This window comes from Anabrus simplex, chromosome 2 (genome assembly GCF_040414725.1).
Source record: "Anabrus simplex isolate iqAnaSimp1 chromosome 2, ASM4041472v1, whole genome shotgun sequence".
NCBI lineage: Eukaryota > Metazoa > Arthropoda > Insecta > Orthoptera > Tettigoniidae > Anabrus > Anabrus simplex.
In genome coordinates this window covers 534,417,553-534,434,612 of record NC_090266.1, presented here as the reverse complement: position 1 = coordinate 534,434,612, position 17,060 = coordinate 534,417,553, and the positions used below count along the sequence as shown (strand labels likewise).

The window sequence follows — 17,060 nt, the reverse complement described above, 5'->3', positions numbered from 1 at the left end:
ACCGTGGTTTGGTGGATCGGCAGAGGTGAAAGAAGGTGCCGAGGTGAATGGGTCTAACTACAAGGTGGAGATATGAATTAAAATTGCATTAAAGGTTATATTTTCGAAAATAGCAAAACTTAACAATTTCACGTAGAATTTGAAAGTTTAACAAATAACAACAAATCAACAAATAACCTACAATCAGGTACAAGACCAGGAAAAGCGAAAATTAACAAACTGGGCTTCAAGCCCCAACTTCTACAATTTCTGAGCTCTCAGCTCACAACCACATATTTACCAAAGGGCAGAAAACCCCTAATAACATGGAGCACTTGCTCCCACCTTTGAATATCAAGCCTCTCTGAGGCACTTTTACCACAAATAAAAGAGCTGACCCGCTCTCAATTTTCTGAGCCTATCAAAGGCCACAACAAACTTTACCAATAACTGCCCTCAAGGCACACATACAAGGAAACAGGGGTATCTTGTACCCAACCTACTGGGGCTTAGTAGAAAAATAATAGGTTAAGTTAATGGCCCAAAATGCAAAATGAATGGAGGCGTGAATTTGCACTCCTACATGAAACTTCTCAAAACCTAAGAGGCACTAGGCCGATGAAACAGGGACTATTCCCAAACTATGGAGGTGACTCGTATACTGAATAAATATAACACATTAATGACTAGAAGAAATTCGGTTACAAAAACGTAGTCACCTCAAATCAGAATGAAGGGGAGCTCGAGAGGTTAAAGCACTCTCTATCCCCGATTTACAGTTAAAGATAATGAATTTTTTACATAAACAAGAAGAAATTCACATTTTTAAGAGATAGTTTACATGGTAAAAGTTTCGGACCTTCCCCGCGGGTTAAACTGCTGAGCTAGCAAGATCAGTCTGGTGGTATTTAAAGGTACTCAAATACGTCAGTCTCGTGTCGTTAGAGTTACCGGCAAGTAAAAGACTGCTGTCTGAAGAAAGAGGCGCTTCTCGCCTCCTGCTACACGTTGATACACTAAGTTAGATGTTGATGAAGTGGCCGAGAGACAAGAAAATCAGCAGTTTTTATACCCTCGGGGAAGATTCGAGACCTTTCATGAATAATTAAGCCACACCCACAGGCTTTTATTGGTTACAGTACACAGTTACACACCAAATCGAAGAAGAAAGACACGATTGGTCAAAAATTAATTACAGAAATAATTGATTGGCTAACTTCAAAACTGGCGGAAAGAAAAGATTAATATTGCCAACCCGCAAATGAAAGAACGAAATTTAGTAATAAGAAAACTTATCAGTACAAAATATCTTAATAATAATAATAATAATAATAATAATAATAATAATAATAATGATAATAATAATAATAATAATAATAATAAATAATAATAATAAATTCCGGGACATCGGCGTTTCCGAAAATCGTGAAGGTAGTTAGCAGGACTTTTTTTTAGAGTTTTTGCTCCACGTCGCACAGACACAGATAGGTCTTACGGCGACGATGGGATAGGAAAGGGCTAGGAGTGGAAAGGAAGCGGCCGTGTCCTTAATTAAGGTCCAGCCCCAGCATTTGCCTGGTGTGAAAATAGGAAAACACGGAAAACCATCTTCAGAGCAGCCGACAGTGGGATTCGAACCCACTATCTCCCGCATGCAAGTTCACAGCTGTGCGCCCCTAACCGCACGGCCAACTCACCCGATGATTGGCAGGTCTTAAAACTATTATTATTGTGACGAGTTGGCGGGCTAGTAGGATAAATTAGCACCAGACTGGTAGCTTCTATACTAAGATTTATTATCTAAGCATTAAACTACACGGGACTACACATAACGTTCGCTCATACACACACTTACACAGTTCGCTCTCTCTCTCTCTCTCTCTCTCTCTCTCTCTCTCTCTCTCTCTCTCTCTCTCTCTCACTCTCTCTCTTAGTTTCTCACTTGTTCTCACTCTACACAGTTTTACACTCACACACAAGGTAAACAGTTATGTCACGATGTCACACGTCACACGACCACACGTTTTCTACTTCGCTGTCAGTCCGCACTGTAGCACGCTAGTCCGACAATTACGGCAGTCCACACACTTCACTCCACTGGCAGTCACTCGCTGAGTGAGTTCACGACTGACCTACCCCAACTCCCCAGGCGAGTCACTCCTCTCTTACAGTACATATCTGTGACGGTCCTTCCAGAACAGTCCGGATGCTAGATGTATCCAGGAACCTCGCGAGGTGGAAGACTCCAGATTAATCGTCGAGTAATGTTCATAGTCTTGTGCTGCGCTACCACGGGCGGAAGCGAGAAGGGGCCGGTCTAGCACTAGTGTTGTTTGTGATTGGCGCGGTCGAAGCGTAAGTGGGTGGGCCGATACGGTGACGCCCCCGGCCCGTAGCAAGTTGGCATGACGTACGCTATAACCATTACACTGCCCCGTCCTTAAGGCTGCTTGTCCCGGGCTGCTCCACGATATGCTGCAAGGCGATCCAGGTGAACAACCATAATCGTCCCTCGGGGAGGCCGCCGGATCCTGTAGACGACGTTGTTGATCCTGGTTACGATTTTATATGGGCCTTCCCATTGTGGCTGCACTTTCGGTGACTTCCCTTTTGTCCGCACCGGACGATACAGCCACACTCTCTCACCTTCCTGGAAACCCGCAGAGTTCGCCAGCATGTCGTAGCGGGATTTCATCCGGTCGCTGGCTACCCCTAGATGATGTCGGGCATAATCATGCATGTCGTTGAGCCGACCAACTCCAATACATGGTCCGTCGCTGGCTGCTGCTGCTGGTCTGGTGCCGTCCCGAACATTAGATCCGAAGACCATGTTGGTAGGTGCCATGCCATTGTGTCATGGTTGGATGCTCGTTAGGCCATCAAGAAGAATGGGATCCTCTCGTCCCAGTCCCTCTCTAGCACCGAAACCACCTTCCTGAGATGCTCCTCGACTGTTTTCACAAAACGGACCACCATGCCATCTTACTGTGGGTGGAGAGGCATCGTACGGGTCTTCCGCACTCCTAAGCGCCGCTGCAGAACCTCTTGCACCAACCTTGACTCAAAGTTTCTGCCTTGGTCGCTATGAATTTCACTTGGGACACCGAATCGGCAGAAGAAGTTCTTGACCAAGACGTCGGCCACTGTCCATGTGTCTTGGTTCGGGATGGCATAGACTTCCGGCCACTTTGTGAAGTAGTCCATGACCAGGAGTAGGTAACCGTTCCCGGGGTTGGTTTCGGGGAATGGTCCAGCGACATCAATGGCGATCTTTTCGAAAGGTGCTCCAACGTTGCACTGCATCATTTGGCTCCTACTCCTGGTACGTGGGCCCCGGCTCGCCGCGCAGGTGTCACACAGCTGGCACATACTCTCAAAATTGTTCCTCAGGTGCACCCAGTAGTAAAGCTGTCGGGCATGATATAGGGTCTTAATCACTCCCAAGTGGCCGGCAGTAGTGCTCGCATGCAACTCAGTCAGCACCTCTTTTCCCATGCTCCTGGGAATTGTCATTTGTGCAATGTGCTCCTTTCCTTTCGTTGATTCCCACGCGCGGGTAAGTACCCGGTCACTGACCATGAGAGACGTCCTTGGGCCCAGTACGCCTTATAGGTTGGACTGCGTTCAGTGATGTCTTTCCATTCCGGCCTCTGCCCTGACTACTTCCCGTAAGATCAGCCATATGTCGTCATACTTCAGCTGCTCCCACCTGAGGGCGTCTTGATACCATCCCTCAGCGGTGGTGGCCCTCACGGCCCGGACGTCTACGATGCCCGCCTCTCTCTCCACTTTCTGGTTGTGTGCACAGTTCTCAAGGCACGGTCTTCTGGATAAAGCGTCGGCGTTGCATTGCTTCTTTCCTTGTCGGTGCTCGGTGGTGAAGTCGTACTCCTGAAGGCGTTGTACCCAGCGAGCTGTCTGTCCTAGTTTCTGAAGCTTAGGAGCCTGGTCAATAAGGAGTGGTCCGTGCGCAGATGGAAAGGCTGCCCATACAGGTACTTATGGAAGTGCTCCACGGTCTTCACGATGGCCATCAATTCCTGAAGCGTCACGCAGTAATTTCTCTCAGCTTTTGACAACGTCTTGCTGAAATAGGCGATTACCTTCTCCTGGCCATCTTGCGCTTGTGACAACACCCCACCATTTCCCACGTCGCTGGCGTCGGTGTCGACGATGGACTTCTCCCCAAGCTTGCGGTATCCGTGGATGGGTGCCGTACACAGGGACTCCTTCAGCTTCCGGAAGGCAGCCTCCGCCTCACGGCCATTGGAAATTCCTCCTCTCCTCGGTGAACCGTGTAAGAGGCTTTGAGATGTCTGCGTAGCTAGCTATACATCTGCGGTATTACGTGCAAAGGCCAAGCAAACTCCTCAGTTCTCGTTTGTCCTCCGGCACCGGCCTGTCCCTTATAGCTTCTAACTTCTCCGGATCCGTGGCTTCTCCCTCCGATGACACGATGTGGACCAGGTAGCGCACCTCCTCCTGGAACAGGTGGCATTTTCCACAATTTAACTTTAGATGAGCCCCACGTAGCCTCTGGAACACTATCCGCAGGTTCTCAACGTGCTCTCTGAACGTGCGTCCCACAATAATTATATCATCCAGATACACGAGGCAGGCGTCGTGAGTTAGTCCCCTCAGTACAGCCTCCACCGGTCGCTCGAAAGTTGCTGGGGCGTTGCAGAGGCCAAAGGGCATCACGGTGAACTGGTAGAGCCCTTGGCCGGTTGAGAACGCCGTCTTCTCTTTGTCTTCCGGATGGAGCGCCACTTGCCAGTACCCAGACTTCAGGTCCAAAGTCGAAAACCACTGGGCTCCAGATAACGTGCCCAGAGTGTCATCTGTCCGAGATAACGGGAAACAGTCCTTCTTCGTGACGTCGTTCAACTCGCGGTAATCGACGCAGAAGCGGAGCTCACCGTTCTTTTTCTTCGCCAGGACCACTGGCGATGACCACGGGTTGTTTGACTCCTCGATGTCTCCCAGCTGCTTCATGTCATACAAAATCTGGTCGATTTCCGCCTTCTTCGCCAGGTGTATACTACGAGGTGGCTGTCGGATTGGGTCGGCGTCGCCGGTGTTAATGCGATGATACACTCTATCTGTCTTTCCGTAGTTGCCTCCGGTAGCAGTGGAGATGTCCTGAAACTCATGGATTAGTTCCTTAAGCTCCCTGAGCTGTCTCGCCTTCAGATATTTTCGAGCGTCGGATATAATCTTCCGGAGCTTATCCGATCCTTCGCCTGCTTCCAGGGCCTGTGCGTCTTCGTCGTCAACTGGCAAGACGCACGTGACTGGTTCACAAGTCCCAAGCTCGGTCCCGCTGGGTATCACCTGCTCCCGCGACGTCAAATTTAATATTCGTACCGGCACGTAGCTTCGTGCCGGAACGAGCGTCTTGGCCAGGTAAAGTCCTTGATCGGCGGTCGACGTTCCGGATTCCACGAGCACGCTGTCCCCTTGTATGGGTTCCTCTAACCGTGCCGTAACCATCATCTCGCTGTTGGCTGGTGTCACTTCGTCGCTCGCCAGCGTTAATCACGCTACTCGAGGTTGCGTCCCTGAGCGTCGGAGCATTACGTCTTGTTTGCCGAGCCAAAACACACTTCGTCCCACGTCGACAGTCGCCTCTTATGACCGTAGCGGGTCTAGCCCCAGGATGACCTCATCCGTGGTTGCGGCGAGGAAGGCCCAGACACGTAGACATCGTTGTCCCAGCGTCAGAAGAAGTAGCGCCTCCTTCAGGACAAGGATGTGTCTCCTAAGGCCGTTCGCAGCACGTAAGGGTGGTTGGGTTCCCTCTCTGGCTGTCCCTCAGTGATGTCAGGCCTGACAATGGTCAATGCCGCCCCCGTGTCTATCGTGACCCGGCACCGCCTATTTCCTAGCCACCCGTCGGCGATCAAGCTGTCGTCGCTCCTCTCGGTGACCACATTTAGCGTGAAACGAGGGGACGGTAGTGACGGTGTTGACGAGCCCCTCCCCTTGTCGGCCCTTACTCGTTTCCGTGATCAGGGGCCGCCTCCATACGGCAGTTCTTCCGCAGGTGGCCATGCTCGCCGCAGTTTCAACAGGTGATCTCGTTGGTGCGGCGGCGTCTCGGCGGTGGCGTGCGTCGTTCTCCTATAACGGCGCGGGTCTGCGGTGCGTCCTCGCTCCTCGCGGCTCGTATTCTTGGTGACGGTGCCGCTGTTCCCTTCACTGCCTCCATCCTCAGGGCTAAAGTCGTGACTTCCCTGAGGTTATGTTCCCCGCTGAGCATCAGCTTTTGACGGATCTCAGCGTCGTGTAGCCCATCAGTGAATGTGTAGGCTGCCTCCCGCTGAATGTGGTCCTGAGGCAGCCCATCCAGAGCCTTGTGGGCTAGTTGCTCCTCATCATGCGCGAATTCCTGCAGCGTCTCATTAGCGCGCTGGGTCATCTTCCTCAGCTGGACTCGGTAGGTGGCTGCCAGCTGATGGTTACCGTATCGGCTGTCGAGCGCTCTAACAATCTCCTCGGATGTGGCACCCGGCTGAAGGCTGTGTAGTACTTCCTCTGCTGGTCCTTGCAGTCCGGCGATTAGCTACACGGCCCTTTCCTCCAGTGTCCAACCGTTGTGCCCGCACACGGTCTCGAATTGGGCCCGGAAGGTCCGCCAAGATGTTTTCCCGTTGAAGCGTGGGGTTTTACCTTCCCGGTGCTGGAGCCGCTGTCGCTGCAGGTGGTCCTGCCACGAGTCTCCATGGCTGTCACTCTCGTACGCAGGGCACTTACTTCTTCTGTCAGGTATCGAACCCCTGACTCAACAACCTGCGGTATTTCTCTGACCTGTTTTTCAACCAGTTCCTGTACGTCCTGCATAATGCCATTCTGTAATTTCCTTTCGAGAGAGCGCACTTTCTGTTCTAATTTACCTTGTCCATTTACCTTGTCCAACCTTAAGTTCATTTAATTCCAGTTTCAGTTCGCTCTTGATTTCGTCCTGTTTGGATGAAATTTCGGTGAACTTATTGCGGAGAGCCTGAAACTGCTCGCTATCCATTTTACTATTCACTAGAAATTCTTAGTTACGAAATTACTGCTATCAGTCGATCCCGATTCTGACACCAGTTGTGACGAGTTTGGGGGTTAGTAGGATGAATTAAGATTAGACTGGTAGCTTCTATACTAAGATTTATTAACTAAGCATTAAACTACACAGGACTTTCTCACACTACTCAGTTTTACACTCACACACAAGGTAAACAGTTATGTCACGAAGTCACACGTCACACGACCACACGTTCTCTCCTTCGCCGTCGGTCCGCACTGTAGCACGCTAGTCCGACAATCACGGCAGTCCACACAATTCACAGTACTGGCAGTCACTCGCTGACTGAGCTCACGACTGAACTACCCCAACTCCCCAGGCGAGTCACTCTTCTCTTACAGTATATATCTGCGCCGGTCCTTCCAGAACAGTCCGGATGCTAGATGTATCCAAGAATCTCGCGAGATGGAAGACTCCAGATTAATCGTCCATAGTCCTCTGCTGCGCTACCACGGACGGAAGTGAGAGGGGGCTGGTCTAGCACTAGTGTTTGTTCGCGATTGGCGCGGTCGAAGCGTAAGCGGGTGGGCCGATACGGTGACGCCCCCGGCCCGTAGGAAGTCGGCATGGCGGACGCTATAACCATTACATTATTATTATTATTATTATTATTATTATTATTATTATTATTTTAGTCTTAGATGTGAAGGATTTTCATCTTCCTTGCCTAACAGTAATTAAAATCTAACGTAACTAATCTGCTGCCGTTGAACTACTTCACTTCGTTAATGGTTTGATACCGTCGTTAACCGGTTCGAGTCCCGTTGGTGAGGAAAAAGTTACCATCAGTGTAGGAGAGGAGGCGGTTTACCATTTCCAATCACTGGATTGCGTGCCAAAAGCCTGGATTCAGTTCAGTTCAATTCAATTCATTTCAATTCCAAACCTCAGCGCACTATGCATATGGAGTGATGGAGTGTCGGATGGAGACAAGTAAGCCTTGAACAGACACCTTGATGTTATTCGACAGGAGTAGGTTATGTGTCGACGCTAGGTTTCACCCCCTCCTTACATCATTATCAGCATCATCACCATCATCTCACGCCCAGGCACTAAAAGCCATACGCTGAATAAAATAAATGAATAAATTGTGAAGTCAGATACAAAAGAGAAAGTTTGTGGGGTAATAACGAAAATCGTGTAGTACTTCGTAAAGTAGGTAAATCAGCTTTTGAAATTTTTACAACTCTTAAAAAGCGGAAAATCAGTAAGATTTATCGAACTATTAGGATAATCGCCCGAAGGTGGGACAACGTCGCACTGTGAGGAGTCTTTCTACCATCAAATTGAACATATTTATTCCTCGAACTCACTAGAAGATCGTGAGAAAGCTCCGATGATCTTCGTGCTGCCTCGGTCAAGATTTGGTGGGTAGTATCATAGCTCAAGTGGATCAAGTCCATTCAGGGACGATTAGAGATATTCACCCGTAACATTGCCGGGCTTCTATAAATTCCACGAAGCATGCGATAATTGGATTTCAATATAAAGTGACGTAAAAACTTTTAGTCTAAGATAATGACAACAAGGACGGTGAATTTACTTTTACAGTGTTTGAATGAAAAACAGTAGATATCATAGTTTGGGTTCCCTTGTGCTCTGAATGTTGTGAATGTGTTGATCAAGTACAAATATTTTATTAAAAATGTAACAAGATTAAAATCTTTATTTATAAAAGAAACTACAAAACTTGAGGCCCATTAACTCGTCCTTACAAAACTCGTTCCATTCCTGTTCGCTGTGACACAACGGAAGTAATATTAACATTTTAAAGAAAGAAAGAAAAAAGAAAGAAAGAAAAGTAGAAAACCAGTAGTTCACACAGTACGTTTACGAAACTGTGTTCTTAGGCGTGTAAAGTGCCACCATTACTATAAAGTTTAGCGTTCTCATCTCGTACGCGATATTCCTGTTGCATAATGCTCCTCTTCTTCTTGTCAGGAAAATAAAGGATAATACTTCCAACTTCAGTAAACACTGCATATTTACAGAACGTTTCTCGGTACTTCACATATATAACGTTTTTTACGTCGCACCGACACAGATAAGTCTTATGTCGACAGTGTGATAGGACAGGCCTAGGAGTGGGATGGAAGCACCTGTGGCCTTAATTAAGATTCAGCCCTAGCATTTACCTGGTTTTAAAATGGAAAACAACATATTCAGGGCTGCGGACAGTGGGGCTCGATCCCATTATCTCCCAGGTGCAAGCTAACAGCTGCGCGCCCCTAACCTCACGGTCTCGGTACTTCAATCATACAAAATCTCGTCGTTGCCATCATCACCCTCTTCCGATTTTCCACAGCGATTCGAAGGCCTGCTTGAAATAGACATGCTGGATAGGTGGAATATACGGCAGTAAGGCATCCATGTCCTTTCCCTTTGTTTCTGTAATTGCATGGATTGTGGGGTAAAGTACCGGCAGTTCAGTATTGGATAATGTTGTGCGAGAGCGACCACGGCCTTTCTTTCTTTTAAAGAAACTATGCTGAATTGTTCCCCTGAATCGAATGACGTTAGATTTAAAGCTACAGTGAGATTACTTTAAAACGAAGCCACTAAATATTCACCAGTTGAGCTGTTCACCTTTTACGGTTCAATTTCTGATTTCTACAGAACGGTCCTATGGTTCAGTTGATAAGAAATCATCTCTTTTGCAAATTTAGGAGATTTGCGTTTAGATTGTTGTACAATTTCTAGCCAGTAGTGCGGTGCAAAAAATGTGCTGGCGTCTTTTGCTAGCAATCTCTATAATACCAAAATCGACATTATTTGCAAGGTATGAGTGACCACTAACCATAAACTTGTGATCAATGGTTTTCGCTGCAATGTCAGGATCTTGTGTCCATTTTAATAGTGATAAAGCCATTTTAACGTTTCCGTTTTGACCAGTGGGCGATTCTGAATAAAGAACTGTGGTTTCATAAGCTGAAGCGTGGGTTTTTAGATGCTTTACTAAACAAGAAAAAAGATCTTGTGGGCCCCTCCATCCTTCCCTCTCTTTCCACACCTTCATAAACAACTTTCCAGAATTAAAAGATTGAATACCAAAATTGTGGACTAAAAGTTCCTTTTATAATAAACTACATACAGAATTAGTTAATTTTGACACTGTTAGCGCTTTTGGCAAATCAAGTATGAGAACAAGACGACTATTAGTGGATGAATTTTTGGTCTTCTTGCGTTGTGCTGGAGTTTCCGCTTGATACATTGGAGCCCATACTTGCAATTTAGTAACCGACCTTGAGGCCTTGTACTACTAGTGCTCCGAAGACAAATGGCATTCTACTCAGTGCACAAACAATCCCTACCTCTTGCGGCCAATAAACAAACTACAGACCTTCGCTTATGGCAAAATAGAAAGAGGGTATCCCAGAGCAAACCAATGCACCCATTATCTCCATGTGTTTACAAAATGGACTTGTTCCACTTGTGCTCTGAACACGCCATATGACGGTACCACTGACATCTATTTCTTCGAGAAAGTATTGAAAATTTCCAATAAATTATACGAGAACAACTTGTTGGAACTAATTCTCAAGTATTTGAGGAACACCTTGTTCAGCAATCAACAATGAAGCTTCCAGCAGAATTTGGCAGCTGCCCACAAGGCGAGGACTACCCAGCAGTGGCTTCAGAGGAATGTGTCAGACTTCATTTTTCCACCTGATTTACCGTGCAACTGCTCTGACCTTAACTCATTGGGCTACATGTTAAGGAAAATACTTGAGGACATAGTATGGTAGCAAAAGCACCCCAAAATCGACAGCCTGAAACGCTCGTTGATGTAAGCAGTGGTGGATTCCCCAATAGATACCATACGTAGAGCAATCGATTAGTGGCCACAGAGACTGTGTGAAGGCCAAAGGTGGCCATTTTGAAAAAAAGATTGGTGTTTAATGTTCGAAATACCTGAAAGTAACACATGTAAAAACTAAACTAAAGATCTTTAACATTCTGCTAGAATTTCAACTTTGCAACAGTATTTATGCGAAGACGTTTAAGGTACCGTAAGGTAGAACAAGGTAAGGAGGAGTGGGTCAGCTCTGAGACATCATGGGTAAGCGTAGCATCGGAACCAGAAATGTTAATAGTGAAGGTGAATATAGAAACTTCAGGTGATACCCTACTTCCATTGTTTAGGGTGATTTGGGAACAATATAAGTTACCAGCAGAATGGAAGAAGGAGCTGTTGATCAACATCCCGAAGAAATGTGACAACTGGAGTGTAATTACACTCCTTGCGGTACCAAGTAGGGTTCTCTCATTCGTCGGTCTGAACCACATAAAGCAGCGCGTCAACCAAAAGAGGGCCGATGACCTAGGTGTTAGGCCCCTTTAAACAACATCAAACTCAACCAAAATCTGAGGAGAGAACAAATTGAATTCAGGGAAGGCTTTTCATGCACTGACCAGATCAACATGCTACGCATTTACGCATAATTGTGGAACAGTCCACCGAACCGCAATATTCGCTGCATGTGCTATTTGTTGACTCCTAGAAGGAGTTTGATAGTATCATAAGGAAAACAAAGATATGGAGAGCCATGAAAGTTTTTGGGATCCCAGGGAAAATCATAACATTGGCAAGGAGATGTACTACAGTTGCACGTATCAAATCCAGAATTAGAAGATGCTGTCAGCGCTCATCATAGTTAATGCAGGGGTTAAGCAAGGTTGTCTTGTTATCACCGATACTCTTTCTTATGGCATTAGATTTGACGACGAGGAAGGCGATGAACCGATGGAGAGGTATACGGTAGGGGCTGACAGACAGGCTAGAGGACTTACACTTTGCGGATAACTTGTGCTTGCTACCTAATAGCATTAGGGACATGGAAGCCAAGCCGAATGCTCTGAAAGTCGAAGCAGCAGATATGGGACTAAATATTAATGCAACAAATACCAAGGAGATGCGATTTAATAACCGCAATAATGCACGATTGTTCCTCGACAACCGAATGATAAAACAAGTCGAACAGTTGTGCAGCTGGGGAGTATTGCCACCACGGATGGGGGAACCCTGCAGGATATTAGAAATAGGACCAACAAGGCTAAAGGTGCCTTTTCATTGCTGAGACCGATCTGGAGATCTAGAGAACTAAACACCAACACAAAACGGCGCATCTTTACTACGAATGTCAAGTCTCTCCTGCTCTATGGTTGCGAAACCTGGAAGTTAAATAAACAATTGATCAGGTTCTTTCACACTTTTGTGGACAGCAACCTGAGGAACATCCTGAGAGTATGGTTGCCGCAGGTCGTCTCAAACGAAGAGTTGTGGGGAAGAACTAAACAAACATTGAGGTGCGCTACAGAAAGTAGAGGTGGATTGGGCACACGCTGCGACGCGATACGAACAGCATTGCCAATGCAGTTCGTCGATGCTTTATGCTCCACATAGGAGTTACAGGACCTAAGTCAAGTAAGTCATGACCTGACGAGAGCTGTCTGCTAGCTTCAATAGAGTGGCGAAGATATCACTTCTCTTAGAGCAACACATTCTTGGCTAGATCGCTGTGGACTCGTGTGTTGGGTTGCAGGATTCTTTAAGGCATCCTTAAGAAATATAATAATACAAGCTAGAGGAATTAACCAATGAAGACCAGGAATCGACCCGGGAATCGATCCCGGGACCCTTTGGACCAAAGGCTAGCTGCTAACCAGTTAGCCAGGCAGCTGGACTTCAAGCAACAATACATTGTGTGATACGCGTGATTACATATGGATTCACTACCACAAAAATAGACGTGCTGCCTGTCGAGGCGGTAAAGGCTTGCTCGATTCATCAGGAAGGACATGTGTTGAATTCCTCGTCAATTAAATGAAAAACTTCGAAACGAGATGTCCATTTCTGGAGAAGTGCATTGGCCCCGAGGTTCACTCAGACTAGGCGAAAACTGAGTACCACGTTAATTCCTGGGGGCAAAACTGACCGGGCATAGAGCTAAGCACTTTATCCCCCATATTCCCGAGGTTGCGGAAAGTGGAAGTCTTTACCTTTCACTCCTCCAGGCGCCTTTGCGGATTGTACAGAGATGGTTTTGCTTTTCTTTCACCACAGAAATAATGTAGATGAATAGCAGAAAAATATATTTATTTTTAAATGACGAACATGCACTAATTTACTGTTTTGGATGTACTGTTTTAGATCTGCTGTGGTGACAAAGTAGTTATGTATACTTACAGTTGAAACAGACTGTTATAGACATTGTAAAATTACCATTTACTTACCAAAAATAACCTGAAATGGACTGAAAACTGTAAAACCTACAAATATCTTATACTAAGGAACAGGACCGACATTATTGATCCCTGTCATCTGTTACCAAATTTAAGTTGTTGACATTTAGGAGTGGGTAAGGTTTCTGCTCATCCTAACTTCTTTAATATAGCTAATCAATTTGATTAACAATTTCAGTTACATTGTTTACATCTAATTTCAGGTTCGCACTAAAGAAGATCGCAAGAAATCCCCTGTTCAAGAAGAGGCCAGGGTAGTTATGGGTCGTGAACGCAGTAAGTCAGATGGAAGAGGCAGTGGCGTTCCTGCAGAAGGCATTCGAAGCAAAATGCCAGTATCCACCCAAGGAGACGAGCCAAAACAGATGAGTAGTGGTGGACCGGGGAAGACGGGGACATTCCGAGCAGGTACAGTTCAGTTTTTTACCATACCTTTTTTGACCCGATCATGTCATCCATCATGTGTACGATTTGCGACTGAGTTTTAGCATTTCACCAGTTTTCTCCATCTCTTGAAATGGACACAATATGTAATCCTAAATTTTGACGCGCCCGTGGACTGAACAGAGATTTGGTGCGAATCCATTAATATTCCTAAACACATCCCCATACATTGTGTCAACGCTTCCTGCTCATATCCATCCGCTTAAAATTGAATGAGTACGTTGAATATCTCCTAAATCATATTTGAGATGTGAAAGAATTGATGGAATATTTGAACAGTTTGGAAACGTGAAATGTGTATGACGCATAGACATCACTGTTCCATTCTTCAGCTGAGGAAACTAAACAATTTATATTTCAATTTGGTAAGTTCAAAAGTAAGTAAGCAAGTAGATAATTGTATCATGTAAAAATTGTAAAATTGTGTTAATTGTATTCTGTAAACCTGATTCATTGTGCCTCCGTGGCTCAGGCAGCAGCGCGCCGGCCTCTCACCGCTGGGTTCGGTATTTCAAATCCTGGTCACTCCATGTGAGATTTGTGCTGGACAAAGCGGAGGTGGGACACGTTTTTCTCCGGGTATTCCGCTTTTGCCTGTCATATTTTATTCCAGCAACACTCTCCAATATCATTTCATTTCATCTGTCATTCATTAATCATTGCCCCAGAGGAGTGCGACAGGCTTCAGCAGCCAGTACAATTCCTATCCTCGCCGCTTGATTGGGGCTTCATTCATTCCATTCCTAGCCCGGTCGAATGACTGGAAACAGGTTGTGGATTTTCATTTTCATGTTCAAATCTGATTCAATGGAAGATAGGCGAACTTCTTAGCATATACCTATACAGAATGCCGTACCGAAATGTGTGACCGAAGACATTCCCTACATCAAGCAAAGTATTTGATGCATTGCTTCATAAATAAGTGTTCATTTTAAGGCCTCTAAAATCAGAGTATAGGGCTATGCAGTGTCTTACAAACCAAAGAAATGCTAGTTTTTGCATGAGATTTCATTTATTCTGCATTACGCAGTTGCATTCAACAGCTTTCGTCCACAAGATATAGGAAACATTAACATTCAAAACACATCTATACTACAATAACAATGATCGTTAAATGCTACATAACAAATAGTCAGTTTACGAAACTCTTGTATAGATCTACATTGTAATGTGGTTCAATAAACTATATTGAAATTACTTGAGGTCAAGCTAGTCAGCTTCCAAGCACCGATCATTGGAATGTCATGAAGTTACCACCAATCGTTTGAAAAGACACTTCCTAAAACTTTCTAAGTGAGGTTTTTAAAATTCATACGCTATTTTATGGAAAGGTGTGATTCCTACGATGATATTTCCGAGTTTGCACAGTCTACACCTGGGTAAATCGTTCTGATACGAATGCTTTTTTAGGCCTGAAAGATTCGATTAGTGATATCAGCCTTTAAATTTACTGCCCAGGTAACAAAAATTGTTCGCTTCACCAAGATCATGGTCTCTTAATGTTAAATTTATTGTTGGCATTTCACTTCTTCCAAAACATAGTTTTACTGGCATTTTTTCATGAATTAATTGAAGAATAACTTTCATAATGGACAAAACTAACATCGAGGTCATTTTCATTTTCTGTTATAATTGCTATGTCATCAGTGTCAGACTCGTTGGCTGAATGGTCAGCGTTGAGGCCTTCGGTTCAGAGGGTCCCGGGTTCGATTCCCGGCCGGGTCGGGGATTTTAATCGCCTCTGATTAATTCTTCTGGCCCGGGGACTGGATGTTTGTGTTTGTCCCAGCACTTTCCTCTTCATATTCAGACAACACACTACACTACCAACCACCACAGAAACACGCAATACTGATTACATCCCTCCATATCAGCTTGGCGTCAGGAAGGGCATCCGGCCGTACAACAGATCCAAATCCACATGTGCGACACAGTTCGCACTCGCGGCTCCATAGGTGTGGGAAAAGCGGCAGAAAAAGAAGAAGAAGATGGCTATGTCATCAGTATACGTCAGCATATCAGATGTTTCACCTTCATTCTTAACTCCTACACTGACTTTCTCTCGAAGTTCATTCAATGCTGCTTGCATGCATGCATTGAGTATAACTGTAGACATCAAACAATTCTGTCTAACACCTTTTCTGATCGTTGCCTCTCTCTTTCCATTGCCTCTTTTAATAACGACTAGATGATCCTTATATGATTTTTCAGGATATAGAATATATTACAAATGGCGTTTCCAAGTCAACGAAGACTAGGTATGTGTGTTTATCTGCCCTGAATCTCTGTTCTGTAATAAGCTTCAAGGCTCAAATAGCTTTCCTCGTTCCTGTTTACTTCCTGAAACCAAACTTATCTTCTGTTAGGAAAGTTTCTATTTATTTTTTTCAGTTCTCCTGAACAGAATTCTGGCGAGTATCTAGAAACATGAGAAACAAAATTGAGTGTTCTAGAGTATTCCCATGAGATAACCCTGATCTTCTTTGGAATTGGAACAATTATGTTCTTTTTATTTAAAGTCGTCGGGTTTAACTCATGTTACATACATTGAATTTACCTGCTTATAAAGCTTATAATGCTGACAATTAGCTCAGCTGGAATACCATCTTATCCAGGTCCTTAGTTTTCTTTCAGCTACAGCTTGTCCGGTTCCATGGCTAAATGGTTAGCGTGCTGGCCTTTGGTCTAAGTGGTCCCGGCCAGGTCGGTGATATTAACCTTCATTGGTTAATTCCGATGGTTCGGGGGCTGGCTGTGTATGCCTCTGCATTAGAATTCATCATACGTAGGGCCCCATTCTCCTATCAGGCGTCAGCTCGAAAGGTCTGCACCAGGCCTCTCCGGAGGCCATACGCCATTGTTATTAGCTACAGCTTTATGGAGCTATGCTGTCAATATATTTAGTCCAGGTTGTTATTCTTCATTTTCCATGGGGTTAATGCATTCCATAAGATCATCTCAATTCTACATGTTTTCTGTGTATTCCTTTCACCTGCTGGTATTATCTATACCATCAATTAGAATTTCTCCGTTACTGCCTTTTATCCCGCAACAATTAAACTACCCTTCTTCACTGAAGTAGGTTTTTACATTTCTGTATGTCACATAAAAATTTCCCCAATTTTATATCACATTCTACTTCTTTACATCTTTCATTCATGTAATATCCGTCGGCCTCTCTTGCCTGTCTGTTGAACTTATTGCTTAACGATTCATCTTCGCCCTCTCCATTCTCCAGTTAACGTTTACGGTTCATTAACAGTAGAACTTCGTCCTTTAACCAAAGTTTCCTCAAATTTGGTTTGTTCAACCATATGGCATC

General features: G+C 45.2%; 1 protein-coding gene across 1 annotated transcript in view; it reads left to right on the top strand.

The window, feature by feature from the left end:
* Positions 1 to 17,060, top strand: part of LOC136864208 (uncharacterized) — a 644,576-nt gene that overhangs the window by 609,929 nt on the left and 17,587 nt on the right. Inside the window, exon 14 of the mRNA XM_067140905.2 lies at positions 13,498 to 13,702. Coding sequence (XP_066997006.2) covers positions 13,498 to 13,702 — 205 coding nt within the window. The remainder of the gene's footprint in view (positions 1 to 13,497; positions 13,703 to 17,060) is intronic.